This window comes from Echeneis naucrates, chromosome 11 (assembly GCF_900963305.1).
Source record: "Echeneis naucrates chromosome 11, fEcheNa1.1, whole genome shotgun sequence".
NCBI classification, from domain to species: Eukaryota; Metazoa; Chordata; class Actinopteri; order Carangiformes; family Echeneidae; genus Echeneis; species Echeneis naucrates.
This window is the reverse complement of record NC_042521.1, coordinates 3,690,625-3,707,883: the sequence shown is the minus strand read 5'-3', so window position 1 is coordinate 3,707,883 and position 17,259 is coordinate 3,690,625. Positions and strand designations below refer to the sequence as shown.

At 43.5% G+C, this 17,259-nt stretch overlaps 1 protein-coding gene across 1 annotated transcript; it reads left to right on the top strand.

Annotated features, from left to right (window-relative positions):
* The first annotated feature begins 2,567 nt into the window (after window positions 1-2,567).
* Window positions 2,568-4,093, top strand: galr1a (galanin receptor 1a). The gene is made up of 3 exons (XM_029514521.1): window positions 2,568-3,206; window positions 3,307-3,372; window positions 3,740-4,093. Exons 1-3 carry the CDS (start codon window positions 2,568-2,570, stop codon window positions 4,091-4,093), a joined length of 1,059 nt encoding a protein of 352 aa, XP_029370381.1.
* Window positions 4,094-17,259: the final 13,166 nt, after the last annotated feature.

The following is a 17,259-nucleotide window of genomic DNA, read 5'->3' as shown; positions in this document are numbered from 1 at the left end:
GGTTGTTTTGTGCAGCATGTGTGCGTTTGTGTGCGAGTGTGTCAGGCTGTGTTTTGAACACAGGGCAGAGGCAAACTTCCCTCACCCCCTCTACTGACGGTGTCAGGAACTGGTGTGTGTGTGTGTGTGTGTGTACACATATATATATTTCATGTTGTCTACAGATTTTTGTTTTTATTTTGGATGTTTCATTTGAACACATTCTTAAAATAATGTTGATTGTAGATAAAGATAGAGTCAATGATTGATTTATTTTTTTAGTTACACCATTTTGTAAGTTCTACTTCTTTAAGTTTTAAGGTTTTACTGTAATCACGAGAATCGATTTGAGAATTCAAACTCCCCAGTCTTCAGATTAACAGCCTCTGAGGGACGTTACCATCCTCTGCATCTCCCAGACTGACAAACATCCGTCATTATCCGACTTACTGTTTGTGAAAAACACAGAAAAAGGAGGCGAAGAACTGACCGAAAGCAAAACAGACCAAAGCTAAATCAGTCTGTGGCGCGCAGCTGCTTAGCAGGGAAGTTGCGTCTGTTTCAGAAATCGGGGTAAATGTACGTGCTGTAGCTCTGTCATGGTAACAACAGGCCTGAGCTGAAGGCCCAACCACCTGAGGCGGCGAGCAGCTTATCTCCCTGCAGCTAATAAGGACGGCCAGGAAAAGCCACAACGGGATGTTTTTGTGACATCCCCGTGAATCACAGTCACAGTTAACCAAGAACATCTGTTCGTGTGTTTTATTACTTCAGTTCAACTTGTCTCACATATCAGATTCAATGAACTATGTCAGATTTTAAACGTCCAGTCTCTGAGGGCAAACTCAAAACTGACAGAAACTCCTGAAAAGATGCAGTGAACTTGTTGCTCATTGATCTGACCTGATCCTGGTTATCTGTCCATCACACGACCTGACTGAGACTGTGAACTTAATGGAAAAACTTTTAGAGATGCAGCATTTAGGTATTTCAATGTTGGCTGAACATTTTGTGGACAGTCGACGACTTCAACAGTAAATATCTAAATGAAGACGTATTAGGGGAACTGATGCGGTTCGAGATGTGACCCAGTGGATCCAGCAGGCCCACGGCTGAGGTTTTACCCATCTCAGGGCTCCGGTGTGCCTCAAACGAGGATAACATCTCAGTCGATGGAGTAAAGTGTTGCTATGGAAACTTCGGGCTGCTTCAGGACACGAGCAGAAAAAAAAAACAGCCTCCACGCTCCCGAAAGTATAATAATCATAACAAAATGAAATAATGGCTGCTATTCATTTTCAGAAAGGGCAAAGTGGGAGAGAACCGTCTTCATCATCATCATCATCATCGCCATCCTTCAATTTCAACTTTTGTGTGCAGTTTACCTGATTAACATGTAAATGAAGGGATGTAAACAGTAAAAGCTTCAAATGTGTGCGATCCTCTGAGGACAAGGGGACGGCGAGATAACATCAGCCTCCGCTCTCCGGTTACATACTACGTGCATCATCTCTGTCGTCATGGCTGTGTCCACGACCAGATCCCTCTCACGCTCACTTTCACTCTTTCCCAGTGACGCAGCTCTTCGCAGGACTTGGTCGGTCCGGATCAATAGGAGAGACACAAAGATGAGGGCGATCGATGGAGATGGAAACGTTTCCGAGCTCCAGCTGGTTGACATTTGAATTTTAGTGCAAAGCTTCCAATACGTTTGAAACGGAAGTGGCATGAAATGTGGGACAGACGTTTATTGATGTTGGTGATATTTAAACTTTTGTCTTCCCATAATGCATTTATTAGACTCCTGCTTGGATCTGAACACCAAACTGACCTGAAGCTGACCTTTGACCGTTTGACACGTGAAGCTTGTTTGTCTGGGGATGGACTGAACAATGATAATAATTTAAAAAAAAGGATTAAAAAGACAAATCCACCTTATTTAAGATATGAAAATAAATCTGGAATAATGAGCCAAAAAGCGTGTCCAAACTTTTGACTGCCACTGTCTCAGAAGAAGTCCAAGTTTCGTCACGCTGGAGAAAAAGTTCTTCATAATGAATGTTATGGTTTCATATCTGAGGTTTCGCCACCCTCAGGGTGTCGGTGCAGTGGAGGGTTTGTTTGATTTCTTTATAAATGGGTCAGTACCTTCCACACACAAAGCAGAAAGGAGGGGGGGGGGGGTGTTATCTAATCATATGAATGTGGCTGTATCATAATCAGAAAAAAAAGATAAATTTTGGATGCACTGTGCTGATTTCTGATGGAAAAAGTGAGAAGACACACGTGACAGATCATATCTGGGATGATGCCAAACCATCTTTGTGTTTGTCTTCTTGCACAGTCAGACTTCCATCTCCATCAGGCCACCGTGCGTTTGATGCGTAAACGTGCCTCTGACTGATTATCGATTTAGTATTTCTGTAAAAAAAAAAAAAAAAAAAGAGGGGGCTGGTTCAGTGGGTGGTGTTGCTGTGAAGGCGGTGTGCAGCTCTCCACCCCCCCCCACCCCCCCCGGTGACGTTGTCCATGTGGGCAGGAGCTCAATCCGAAATCCGGCGTTCAGCATGACACACTCGAAGAAGAAGATGGAGTTGGAGGTGGAGAACAACGCCAACACCGTGAGGCTGCCGGCAGAACTCATCCTGGGGCTTCAGGTGGATAACTTCATCTCTCTGCTCGTCTTTGGGATCATCTTCATCCTCGGAGTTGTGGGCAACACTTTGGTCCTCACGGTGCTGGCGCGCAGTAAGCCGGGCCAGCCGAGGAGCACCACCAACATCTTCATCCTGAACCTGAGCGTGGCCGACCTGTCCTACCTGCTCTTCTGCGTCCCCTTCCAGTCCACCATCTACATGCTGCCCACATGGGTGCTGGGGGCCTTCATCTGCAAGTTCATCCACTACTTCTTCACCGTGTCCATGCTGGTCAGCATCTTCACGCTGTCGGCCATGTCCGTGGACCGGTACGTGGCCATCGTCCACGCCAGGAGGTCCTCCAAGATCCGCGTCGGGAAGCACGCCTTGCTCGGAGTGCTGCTGATCTGGGTGCTGTCTCTGGCCATGGCAGGTCCGGTGGCGCACTACCAGAGCATCGTGGAGAGGGGGCACAACGACACGTTTTGCTGGGAGGTCTGGCCAGACCACCAGAGGAAGGTCTACGTGATGTGCACCTTTGTGTTCGGATACCTGCTGCCACTGACCCTCATCTCTGTCTGCTATGCAAAGGTGTGTGTGTGCATGAATCAGGAGTCAAACCAACACATGACTTTCATTTTTAAAATGCATGATCATTTAAGTCATTTCAGTTTTGTTTTTTTTTTTGCAGGTGTTGAACCATCTGCACAAAAAGCTGAAGAACGTCTCGAAGAAGTCCGAGCTCTCCAAAAAGAAGGTGAGTGTTTATTTATTTATTTTTTTTAAACTCCTTTCTCTCTTTACATTTGCTTGTTTCCAGTGCTGAAGGTCAGTGAGCATGCTGATCTTTTAATGGCCATCAGATCTGTGCTTAGAAGGAAAGCCAGCAAAAGCTCCTTGGTCTTACAGAAGTAAAAGAAGTCGAGGTGGGAAAAAGCATTTCGTCTGTAGCAATGTAAAAAATTGTTTGTGCTCTTTGGATCAGCCATAAAGTGCCCGCCTCTCTTTATTTTATTTGATCAGGTTATATTGCCCATCATTACCTCGCTGTGTCCTTTCCTCCGCAGCCCGTCCAGTTACACTTATATTTGATCACGTGCTCTTATATTACCCATTATCTGCAGACGGCACAGACGGTCCTGGTGGTGGTTGTGGTCTTCTGTCTGTCCTGGCTGCCTCACCACGTCGTCCACCTGTGGGTGGAGTTTGGCTCCTTCCCCCTGAACCAGGCCTCCTTCGTCTTCAGGATGGTGGCTCACTGCCTGGCCTACAGCAACTCCTCCGTCAACCCCATCATCTACGCCTTCCTGTCGGAGAACTTCAGGAACTCCTACAGGCAGGTGTTCTGGTGCCGGGCGCCCAGCGAGTGCGCCCTGAACGACACCAGAGACCTCCGAAGCAGGATGGAGACGGCGCCGTCCACCAACATCAGTGTGACCTACAAAGGTCACGACTCCCAGATCAGTAAGATGCTCTGACGTCACTGCCGAGCGCCGGGTGACTGATGCTGGAGGTGTGAGGTTGGCACCAATATCAAAATCTGTCACTGGCCAGCATCCTCACGTTTAGCTACACAAAGGACCGTTTTTGGTTCATATCCTACAAAACGGGAACAGACAACACGGTTTCACTGGCTGGATTATGTTCGGAGGAATAGTTTTTATTTTCCTCACCAGAGCCTGAGGTTCAGATAGCAAAAGACCGAGACGGTGGCTTTAAATGGCTGTAAATGTAAATGTGAATATAAATGTTGTGTCTGAAGTCGCTGTGAACCTTCTGCGTTAAAGCAGACCGCGGTTCTTCTCAAGTTTAATCATTAAAACAATCATTACACATGAAGGGAGTTTTATGTAAATATAATTCCTGAGGTTAGCTTAGCTTAGTTTAGCTTAGCATAGCATAACGACGGGAGACGGGGAAACAGCCATCTCGTCTCGGTTAAAAAAAAAAAAAAAATCACGATGGGGGATAAAACATCAGGCTACTTCCTGTCTGCGGCCAGTTTAGACCACATGCTGCCAAAGTGCACGTCCTGGTCCATCTAAAAGAAAGCCACTTTCCCAAACTGTAAACAATTATTCAAGTTGTCGTGAGTTGTACCTTCAATTTATCGTTCTCTTGAAAAATCGAACCAAAATGGCAGAAAAAAATTACCCATCAATACTTTTACAAAAGGCCCCCGGTTACAGTCAGCGGCAACCTTTTCGACAACTTGTTTGAGTTGGATCTACTTGTTTTCATAAAAACTCCCGTCTCTGGTGTTAAAGTGAGATTAGAAATTCCTGCTGAGGTGCAGAAGACTCCATGTTGATGTCTTTTCCAACAAATCCCCCCAAAACGTGAACGTGACACAAAGACGAGGACAACATTGTGACACATAATGGACGCAGCAACAGCTCTTCAAGATTTATTTTTTTATTTTTATTTTTTATTTTTTTTTTGTAAAGTGAACAGAGAAAATTGCTTTCACAGAGCAGTGCTGTCAGTTTAACGCAGTAAATAAAGAGCAGGGCAGAAAACGTCTGTCCTCACAGAAAGAAGGCAAAGGATAGATACACAAAAACAAACCCATTCTGTGAACTTCTGTGTTTAAAACAGCAGGCCCCCCCCCCCCCCCCCTTTTGTAAATGGAAGCCTCTGATTTCATGTTTGTGTCGCTGTAAAGTGTTTTCAAATGTGCTGGTGTTGTTTTATTAAAATAAGCAGACAAAGACCAAAATAAACGTGTAATCTGGATGGACTATGTGAAGAAATGAATAAATAACATCCCAAACCAATAAATAGTTTACTCTTTTTTTTTTTTTTTTTATTATTATTTGCTGCTTTACCTGCCTGATTGTCGTCTTCATCCCGAGGCTGAGGGTGTTGAAGGGTTCCTTCACATGCTCCTCTCTGCGAGGCCGTCTTTCCCCCCCCTTACTGCCTCAGAGGAGGCATCGTGTGTGTGTAAAATGTGTGGTTGTGTGTGTGTGTGTAATGGGAAACCGCTCTCATTCATTCATTTGAATATTCTCATACTGTGTGCGACAGACACAAAGACGATTAAATAACTGATGATGCTTTTCATACAAATCACATGTTTTCGTATTTTCCCGGCCGTTTTTGCAGCAGTTTGTCTTCCTGCAGTGAATTCAGACAGTTTTCAGACTTCTGAGTGTTTGATTAGTTAGTTTGAATTATTTTTCCTCCCATCAAACAGTGACAAAGAAACAAAACAGCCATTTGGAAACAGTTTCCCAGCTGTGTGGAAGGTAAAGAAGCCTGATTTTTATTTTATTCCGTTTAACGTCTGCTGCCACACAAGCTGCTGTAACCTCAGCTGAACAGCAGATGTCAGACTCATACAGCTGTTGGCCTCCACTTTCATTACTTCTGTCCTTTTTTATCACTTGTTCTGTTTTCGCAGTTTATTCCTTAAATTCTTTCTTTTGTTGCGTGATTCAGGGAATTCCATCTTCAGTTTTTTCTGTCATGTGTCATCTAAATCTGGTGATTTCTGCCTCCGCTGGTGGGAAACTAATTTCTTGATCTTCTATGCTAATCAATACTCCTCCCTGATAACCTCAACCATTTGTCATTTCCCTCGGTGGCAGCTTAGGCCATTACCCCCCCCATCCCATGAGACTCCCACCCTGCCTATTGAAAGTTTCATAAATAATACCAGATAATTAGATATGAATTGAGTGAGCGTTTTCATCCATCACTCTAAAAGCTGTTTAACAATAGATTACCACCCAGTAATCCTCCGGGGAGCTGCAGTGAATGGAGAGGAGGGCTGCTTCAGCCTTGTTTGGTGTGTTGGGGGGTCATAAATCTGCTGAATAATAAATATTACTTCAGTGCATCTCTTCAGAGCCGGAGGAGGCTTTATTCTACAGAGGAGGTTATGAATCATCAGATTATTTAACGTTCCCTGTTTGCTGCTCAGCTCTTCGCCTTTTTTTTTTTTTTTTTTTCCAAGGACTTTGGCATTTCATTGATGATTTGCTTTAAATAATGTAAATAAATAAATAAATGTTTAATGGCACCAAAGGCTGGCTGTGTCCTCACCGAGTGACGTCACCTGTTGGTTTGTGAATTAAAGTTTTCAGGCCTTAAATTTGCTATCTGGCCGTTGCCATTTTGTTTCATTTTAAACTAGCAGAAACTACATTCGGAGGCAGAGGTGATGTTTATGGTGGATTTCTTCTGGCCAGTCAGAGTGAAGCCACGCTCCAAATGCTTGATCGTCTGGTTCCTCTAAAAGGGGTCCATAATTTAGAAAATGAGCATCATGTTCTACTGAAGGAGACTCATTTTCACGTAGACTTCAATACAACCTGACTTTGCAGAGTCACCCCTTGATGCATGCACGGTGCAGTTGTGACATCACAAAATGACAAAAGTCCTAATGGCTAATTTTAAGTCCCAGCTTTTAAATACTGTTAAATCACGGAATTTATTGAAGAACAAATTACAGCTTTGCACGTCGGAGTACCTCTTGGTTAGTTCAGGATTTTGTTGAGGATGCGCAGTGTCTGTGGCGTTAGGCGAGCTGTTTCCGATCTAAAGTGAAACTCAGCTTCTCGTGTGTGCGTCATGTGATGTGTTGTATGTTTGACCTGGAGAGCGCCCAGATTCCCATCTGTCAAACACTTTGCCTTCCTTTCTTTCTCTTTGCTCCCCTTTTGCTGTTGGGATGGAAAGATCTTATCCCACGTTGAGATGGCGGTCCCGGGATGGTTTGATCTCCGTTCACCTGTCCAGGACGCCTCACTTTTCTCAGAAAAGGTGCAGCTCTCCGGGCTGAGGCCGACCAGGGCCGGTGTGGCTGTCAGCGGCTCTGATTAATGGCCCTGCTGAAACATGTCCAGCCACATTAGAGCCCCATGTATCTCCCGTAGTCCACACAGGCCTGGCTCTTTGTTCTGATGGGAAATGGTGTCAGCCGCTCACTGCTGCTTGCCCAGAAACAGATAAAGATTTACTGTCATCAGAGGCCAGATTAAAGCGCACAAACGCAGACATTGATTTCTGAGAGGGGAGAGGGGTAAAAAGGGAGGAAAAAAAAAAAGACGACACATTTTGGGTAGGAAACTCATTCCAGGGCCGGGGGAGATATGATCAGCTTATTTGGGAGGTGGATAATATGGAGCCCTCTCCAAGAATGAACTTTGAAAGAAGTAAATTGTAAATATTGATTTCTGAAATGAACTGTCAATCTCACTTGGTGAGATTATTCCTATCATCTTGTCACGAGAGGGCCGCTGAATTCAAAAGAGCGGACAAAGTTGTGTGTGTGTGTGTGTGTGTGTGGGTGTGGTGGGGTGGGGGGGGGCTGGATTTCTGTTAGGAGGCCGCTCAAAGGAGCTTTATTCGCTTAGTAATGGTTGTTAAATTTCATCAGATAACAGCTGGGATCTGACCAGCGCTGAAAAATGAAATGAAGTGGGACTTCACATCCAGACGGCTGGAGGAGCTCAGGCCTCTTCATTACCTGCCTCCCCCCCCCCCCCCGAGGTCGAGGCCGAGGAGTCGCTCTGTCACAGCTTAAAGGGTCACTTCACCTGAATTACAAAACAAATCGGTTCACACTTGATCTTTTAGCTGTAGCTACTAATGCAGCTTTGTTTTTGTGACCTTTGCCTCCAACACGATGTGAAGGAGAAATCAGCTCATTTTAAATAAGCAGCTGATCAGTGAAGTCAAAGCCAGTTTTACACAATGAAGAAGAGACAGCTTTATCTATACTGCTTTACAGGATCGAGAAAAAATCGAGTTTAAAAAGTGTAAAAGTGAAGCAGCAGTGAGAAAAAAGTGACTGAATAACATAAAACATTTATGTAAATCAGTATATACTCATTCATTGAGACACTTTATTTTTCTAATGTTGGTGCAGTAAATGTGTTGAAACTGAACATTTAAATCTCATACAGGTGAAAATAAGAGTCTCCATTTTCACATCAGAGGTGTAATACTTCAACATTTGTTGACTCTTTATGAGTAGTTGTTCTGGTTATTGTTGTCAAAGGCCCCTAAACTCTTTGTGTTATTTTTAAATTTTATTATTATATCTGCGTGTTGTTTGTTCTTCTTTCTGTTGCGTGCTTTTGAAACGGTAGAGCGAGGAGGTGAGAGGTCGGACGAGCAGGAAGTGAGAAGTGGACCTGCCTCTCGGTTTTGCAGGCGGCGCCTCACTAGGTGGCAGTGCGTCTCTATGCAGATCCCTTCCTGTTTCCTGCGCTGAATATCTGAAGAGACCAATCAATGGGAATTCAGGCGCCGGCTGCTGTTTGCTGTCGCACCTTTTTCCTCTCCCCTCTCTCCCAACGCCTTCAATTACACCGAGGGCCCTTTGAGTTAAAGTAAAACTAATGATGCTCGTTTGAGGCAGCAGGCTCTGCACTCCGTCCACCTTTTCGGCCATTCATCAGCGTTTCCTGCTCACTTTGTGTGGAGTGGCCCGAAAGTTTGGCCTCACCTGCGTTTATATCTGCAGCTCATGCACACATACAGGTTATGACCTGCGGTGCGGGCTAATCACTCTGATCACTTTTTCCATTATGCTTAATTGATTTAATGCGTAGTGCCAAGTTTTTACCCCCCTCTGCTTCATTTTGACAAATGAGTGTCAGAGGCCAGTGGCTCTCAGCGGCTGGGTGTGTTCCTATCAAAACTGAGCACGAAATGCAAGGACAACGCCTGCAGCACTAAGTGTCCTTTAATTGCCATTTACATAGTAGGCTAATCATTATTTTTTTTACCGCTCCGCTCTCTCCCTCTCTGGGCTAAAACAATAAGCTGTTTGTCAGAAGTGATGCTCTGATGGTCGCGTCACAGATGGAGGAGAAGATACTGAGTGTTTTTAGTGGGACGGCGTCAGAACAGCTAATATTTATTTAAAAACTCCATCCTCACCAATCAACGTGTGGCTGAACCATCAGTCCATCTCCTCTCTGGTTTCTTTCCCGCGTTGGGAATGTATTTGTCTGTTTCATTCCACTTTCAACAAACCTCAGGCCTTAAACAACATACTTACTTTTTGTTCGCGCTGATTTTTTTTTTTTCTTTTCTTTTTCAAAAATCCCTCAGTCTAAAAAAATAAAAGATCAGATGATAGAATCAGAATGATGTTAAGTCACAGAAAAGCAGATTTTAGATGAAATATTTTTTTCCTGATCGATGAACTGAAGTATCTCATGATGCATTTGGTTTTTTAAATACTGATCACCCACTCGATTAACTGACTAAATGCTTCAGTGTGTTTGACCTTCTATATGATGACTTCTCTATTTCAGTCCGTCGCTGTCAGATATTAAAGGAGGCGCTTGCGGCTGAAAACCGCTCACTGTTTTATTAAAGAGCAAGAGAAAAAAAAAAAAACTCTCGAGGGAAGAATCTGGGGACAAAAGGGGACGACAATGAGTTTGAAAATGACAAGTTTTTAACTTTAAAAGTATCTGAGCCCCTGATGAGAAACCAGACTTTGTTATCCACTCCAGACTAAAGCAGATTTAAGGAGGAAAGTGTTTTTCTAGTTTCAGCCTGTGTGATGGAGGTTTCATGTATTTGGATCGAAGGAGACACTGAAAGTGCAAATCTGACTTGAAAATACATGAAATTGTTCCCACTCACACTAAAGAGCTCACTGCGAGAACCAGTGAATGAACACGTTGTTTACTTTTGTTGCATATTTTATGAACAGTAAACTCGTTTTGTATTTTTGCTCCACTCGTTCTTGCACGCAGGATTTATAAATTCGTTTGCTTTGTGTGTTTTCTCGACCAACTTGTCCACAGAATGTGTTACAGTGGAGCAGACGTTAACTTTCCACTCATCGCTGCAGCTGAATCTGCGGACATAAAATATATTTCACGAGGTAATTACATGTTTTTTATGTAAAATCAACTCTGCAACACGATTGAAAGTGCTCCGTTACTGAACCGTGTCCCCTCTCTGGCCGCTCTGAGTTTGTGTTTTGGACTTTCAGAGCTTGTTTGATCCTCCCTTTTAAACTTTGACAGTCTGTGCTCTGTGCCAGACCTGACCCGGGTTTATCTTCCTCTAAACACGCATCACAGAGTGATAATGACAAATCGGGCCGATGTTTACTAATGATTAGTAGAGATTGTTTCAGCTCACTTGTAAAAGCCATGTTTAAAAGCTATATTTATTGTTCCATTTGCACATTTCGTGAGTGTGTTTGAGAGAGGACTAATCATTATTAATTAGGGTCATTGTTTGTCTGTGTGTGTGTGTGTTTCTTTGGTATGCAGATGTGTGTGTGTGTGTGTGTGTGCGCGCAGCCTGAAGCCATACTCAGCAAGCTGTGACAAAGGTCCATTACCTTGTCTGATCACAATGGCCTGTGATCTATTAGCATCATCTAAAAGCTACATTAGGATGAAGTGGAGACACTCATAAACAGAGCGCTCTGATCAGGCCTTTTAATGGGTTCACTGGTTTTACATGGAGGCTCTCTGGCTTATTCCCCCTGGTTTGTAGGTTAATGCATTTTCAAGTACCCACCAGGCAACACTCAATTGACAATGAGGCGTGTACATCAGCCATTTAATCCAGGAGCAGCGAGGATGCACCAGTGAATTCAGATAGAGGGAGAATAGCAGCTGTTGTTGTGATATTGAGTTATTAGTCCGATATCTGCTGATGTGCAGCTGGTCAATAATATGAACACCAGCAACTTTATTATTCATATCGATACTCAAAGTGTGTGCTTGTTTAAGTCATTGCAGCGTCCTCCACCTGCTGTAGTGTCTCCTCAGTCCGTCATTTTAATCCTTCCGAAGGTGGATTGGAGGAAGATGCTGATTTAAAAAAAAAAAAAAAGAAAGAAAGAATGCGATCGGTGGAGAGTTTTTCCATGACGGACTCTTTCACTGGCACAAAATCGACTGTGGACTTTGGACCTTAGACGTCCACGTGATGTCCCCTGTCTGAAGGACTTCTGCTCTTCAGTAGTTGTAAATGAAACGCAGTGTTTCAGGAGGAGCTGTTGTTCCAGATTGGAAGCTTCAGTTATTAAAAACGGCCCAATAGGTTTGAGAAATATTTAGATGATTATGTTTCGCTCTGTAGCAGAGCAAAGTCTCAGCAAAGACGAACCAGTTCAGGTCCCTTTGGCTCTAATTCTGATGCTTTTTAGGAAACACTTCTCTTACCGCCTGTTTTGTTAAACTGATTACATCAACAGATTTCTTTTTTTGCGCTTTTGATCTATGATCTTTTTTTATGATTGAATCATATCTTTATGCTCAGATGCATTTTTTTTTTTTTTTACAGATGCTCTTGGATTCAATAAGACTCCCCAGTTAGGAAAAAAAAAAAGCTTAACTAAAATGAATAAATCATATTCACCTACTTCAAAGGTTTTATCATGTCATTTGTGGAGCTTTAGACCTGAATGTAAATGAGACCCGTAGACTTATGCATGAGGCCTGACAGACATAAAAGAAATGTTATTAAGAGGGAACAACACTGAAATCAATAGAGTGAACTTGAAACACGGTGGAATACATTTGCAACGGTGTGATAATTAGCACATGGAGCTCATATCTGCAGCATGAAATCCCTTCATTATTTTTTTTTGCATGATTCCTGAGATCTTTTTCACAACTATAATGGTCGGACGAGTCTTCAGATGAGAGATGAGATGAGTTCAGTTGTGCGGTGTATAAACGGTTGTGTTTTTGATATGCAGAGAGGGCGCATTCAGGCCTGCTCGTGTTATAAGGCTCACAACAGCAGCCTCATTGTGTGTGTGTGTGTGTGTGTGTGTGTGTGTGAAATTATCATAGCCTCCTGCTGCCTTTAGAGTCCTGCAAGATCGGGCTTTTGAGCAGAGGCTGAGAGCTTCACTTTACAGGAAATGCAAATGGCTGCGTCTGCAAATTGGATTCTCATAAAAACAAATAAATATATAAAAGAAAGAGGAGGAAGTGTCAAAAAAAAAGCCCCCCAAAACCAGCCAACACCTCGACAAAGATGATAAACAAATAAAAGATGGAAAGAGTAAAGAGACATTTTGGAGGTGACGTTCTCCATTAAGGCCCGTCTCAGCGGCGGACTCTGACTGATATACGACAGTGAAGCATATGGACACCGCGCTCATCAAACCGAGGAGACATCTGTGAGATGATTTATGGTTTTGTTGTGATTTGTGATTTGTGCTTTTCGTCCATGACATCATCGGCATTAGTCAGCCCCTTTGCCTCTCATGCCAACACATTTCCTAATTGACGAGGAAAGACGGCCCGCAGAGGACGAAGGTGACAACGGAGAGAAAATCCAGATTACTGCTGCCGTCTTGATTTTCAGATGAGAGGAAAAAAGCTGCCTGACAGAAAGGAAAGGAGGGATCATTTACATGTCCACTGACCCTGAAAACAGCTTTGTACTGGTGGTCATGTGACTCAGCTGCCAGGTCTGTCCGTCCAGCTCAGCAGGCATTTGACGGCTGATAGTGGACAACCACCCCCTGACCCCCCGACCCCCCGACCTCCCCGACCCCGTCACCCGCTCGTCGGCTGAGATGATGGATGGTTTCTGGGCTTCTCTCCCGACTGAACAGATTAATAATGAGACTTCTGTGTTTGTTTTGGAGGCGTCGGTGACAAACAGCGAGAATTTAAGTTAAAACGCTAATCGGACACCGAGCAGACAGTTGTTGTTTTTTTATGCAGGCAGAGAACTCAGGATGAGGTCACCTCATGGGAAAATGAGCAACAAAACAAGTTAAACAAGTTACACAAGTTACACAAAAAAATGCAATGAGGACACTTTCCAACAACGAAAGATGAATCATCTGATTTTTTGGTAGATTGAGCGGCAGGAAGTTTGTGCCAGTGGTTGGTCGAACTGAAAGGAGCTAAAAGCGGATGAATACCTGAGCAGGTGGCATCGTACCAACTCGTGCATCTGTTCAGACGTCACATACCGAGAAAGGAATTTACTGTACGTGTGAGACAGGCCTGCAGGAAACTGAGACGAGGGGCAGTTTTGGAATCAGCACATACCAGAGTTAACGCTTCCTGCACGCTGACTGACTCATCACCGCCACAGGCAGCGGATACGGTTGAATCACAAATAGAAAAGTGTCTTTCATTTATCTGAAGACAAACTGACGTGTGTGCGTGAAACGACAAACGCAGCACAGAAAACAAACAACACATCTCTCCGTTGATTCCTTCCAGCCTCCCAACAGATCAGACACATGACAACAGCATCAGCAGCAACATCTCCCACTGACAGCTCAGAGTTTCCCTGGAGGGAAATCCCTTTTGTGTGGGCCGTCTGAGCCGGCCGACTCTTTCAACAGGATATCCCAACAGAAGGTGAGGTCAACTATGAGCAAACTCCGCACAATAGGATCCGGAGCTGGATTTGATGTCCCACAAAGCAGTGGACATATTCTTTGAAGATTTTGCCTCCTCCCTCCGTCGAGTCTGTGAGAGTTAATTAAACATTGGACAGCTTGGGGTCAAGCCTCGGCTCAAAGTGGGAAAGAAAAGGACTTATTAAAGAATCATCCGCTCATCTCGACTGAGCGTTGCATGAACTGTTTGTTGTTATGAAGAGGTTGTGTAAAGGAGACGAGGCGGCGAAAGGAAATCATCATCTCCGGCTAAAACGTGCTAAAAAACCAAAAAAACCAAAAAGAAAACTTAAACATCTCAGAGGATGAACTTGACTCTTGCCGCCGACTGACAGGTCAATTACTTTTATCGCTTCCTGTATTCAGCCTCCAACTTTTTGTTTCTTAAACGTCACTTTGTTCGCACCAGCTGAAGTTTCGTCTCCCTTCAGAAGACACTTCAGCTCCTTTCAGTTACGAAGCTCGCACTTTCAAACAACAACAACAACAACAAGTCTTCGGCTGAAACTTTTCTCATTGTTCTATCACACCTGGAACTCATTATTATTTTCATCGTCAACTTCTCCCACTTTTTGTATTTGGACAAAAACTTCAGCTACAACTTCAATATTTTTTTTATCTATTAGTTTATTTTGTAATATTTCAAATCCAAACTTTAAGCAACGTAAAAAACAAAACAAAACACCACGAGTGTTGGTAAATGTTGGAGTGTTTGAACTCGGGTTATTTTTCATTTCCCTCTTGAGCGGCTTTGGCAGGGCGTCGGGAGAAGCTGAGCTGTTGGCTGCCCTTCCATGTCTTCTGTTGTTGTTTTCTGGAGGCCTCAATGGGATGGGTAGTTTGTGAAATGACGGGACATGCCAACAAATTGCATCACTTCTGGCTCAGCGACCAAGGACAATGCCATGCCATATGCCAATCGGGGGGGTTTTGGGTAGAGGGATGAATGGGTCTCATTTCCATGTGCTCCCTTCGAAGCCTGACCCCCCCCCCCCCCCCTTTTCCTCCTTCTATCTCTCTCTCTCTTTCTCCCACCACCACCACCCCACACCGCCCTGCTCCGAGCTCTCTGTTGCCACCACACACCTCCATAAAGCCCAGCCGGGGGGTGGAGGGGGCGGAGGGGGCGGCGGGGGGGGGGGCGCCTTGGCTGGTGCTGTGACACAGACATACGAGCTGACACATCAGCCATTTGCCACAAGAAAACATCCAGAGATTCGTTTCGCTGACGTCTCTCTGCAGACCAGAGATGATTCACGTCACCGTCGCTCGTTGAAGTCGGCTCCGAGTGTAAAATCACACCACTGTACTTGGTGTGTATACTTTGTGTGTATTTGTGTGACTTTCTTTGCTGTTTCTATGATTTGGTGCCAATTCAACTATTTAGCATCAACTAAATGATCATTTATATTTATTTTCCAGTTTTATGCTTTCTTTGTGTTTCCTGATTTGACTTATTTGTCTGCTTTCTGTTACTTTGTCCAAACTTGTGCATGTTATGTTTTTATTTTTTTGTATTGTCTTTTTTCTTTGTTTCCATTTATTTGAACTTTTTTGACTTTTTATCTAATACACACACTTCACTTTCCATCTACTTTTCATTCAATTTTAATAACTACCAGAAATGTACCTTATTATTTTAGTGGACTGAAATTATTATTATTATTTTATAATTAATGGCTAATATTAAAAAAATTAAAAGAATACACATTTTTAGAACATCTTAATTTCTAGAAAGGACTTACTTTTCCGTCTGATGTGAAGTGGAATGACCTTTCCCTGGTTTTTGGGCCATGCTCGTTCTGCAGGAGGACAAAAATCACACTTTGGAAAGTTCACTCCCAACTGTGTCTCTTTTCTGTGTCTTTGGGATCGCAGATTTAAATAGTGAGGTGATTTGAACGGGGAGCGAGGAGCAGTGATTTAGGGGTTGTTTTTGTGTTGACACGATACAAATGAGGATGGCACTAGAAGGTCAAGCAGCCTGCGCCATCGCCATAATCGTGCTAATTGGGACAATATGTGCGTGATAAATCACCTTGGCTTGGCACCGGCTCGTCCAATCGCAGCGACGACGACTAAAAAACGAGCCATTACAGTCACCAATTTTTTACTCAAAGTGAGTGTTTTCAGTGTTTTCATGGTTGAAGGAGTTGAAGTTTTGTTGCTGACCATATGTTTTTAAAGAGCATATGCTCTGTGCTGCTCAGGGAGGCAGAGGGGGGGAGGAAACTGTGAAAAGGTTTTAACCTTCTACGTGGGGGAAGTTGTGCAGTTAATACTCCAGCCACCTCTTCACTGGGCCGGTGCCAAGTGCTCCTCCAGCTTCGGCTCTTCGCGGGGGGAGGACGAGACCCCACAGATGCTTTCTCTCCCTCCCCTTTACCTCACAGCCAGATGCCGAGAGGATAAACTCCGGTAGCTTCAGGACCACAACATCAAGGTTGTGTCCAAAACTGGAGCCTGTGATATTAGTCACAGAGAGGGAGTGATGTATGACGCCGGTTTGTGTCCTGGCTCTGAAATCACTGAACAAAATAACTGAATAATATTCATTTTATTATTCTGCATTTTTTCTATGACAGAATAACGATTACTGATGGAAACTCGTAAAATTATAGATATTAAAGTTATAAAACACCTATAGAGTTGCTCATGTGCTGAACAGTCACTTCATTTACTGCGTGTGATTAGAAAGAAACAACTCCAATCAAAAACACAAACACAAAAAGATGAGCTTTGCTATTTTTTACATCTGCAGATTGGAAGTGTGTGACCTATTTTAAGTTTCTAGATGTCACACTGAGCAACAAGAAAGGCTGAAGTGATAAATGAGCTTTTTTTTTTTTTAAGGTAAAATTTCTGTCTGATACTGTTAATATGATAGCTAATGTTGGGATGGCTAATTTGGCAAGCACATAAAATTAGCATTTCAACCTATAAATAAATAAACCCTAAAAAAAAAATAAAAAATCACTTGCCGAATTTCTAGATTTTTTATTTGTGTCACGAAAATAAAAACCAACTGGCACATTGAACGATTTTACATTTGAAGGTTTTTCACTTCGTCAGCAATGAGCCGCACTCAAAAACTTGAATTCAAATTTAAAAGCAACAAACGACCAGAACGTTAGCATGTTCGTCACAGCAGAGACATTAAAATCTGAACCCAAAACAACTTCAGTCAAAGTACAAAAGCATGAAACAGAGCAGCCCAAAAGTCCAGTGAAGGTCGGGCAGCCGGCGACGGAGGCGACAGTTTAGTTTCTGACC

Excerpts from the sequence above, each read along its gene's own strand:
- galr1a (XM_029514521.1), top strand. The coding sequence starts at position 2,568 with ATGGAGTTGGAGGTGGAGAACAACGCCAACACCGTGAGGCTGCCGGCA. Across the intron at positions 3,207-3,306 it reads TCTCTGTCTGCTATGCAAAG|GTGTTGAACCATCTGCACAA; the intron begins GTGTGTGTGTGC and ends TTTTTTTTGCAG. Across the intron at positions 3,373-3,739 it reads CCGAGCTCTCCAAAAAGAAG|ACGGCACAGACGGTCCTGGT; the intron begins GTGAGTGTTTAT and ends CATTATCTGCAG.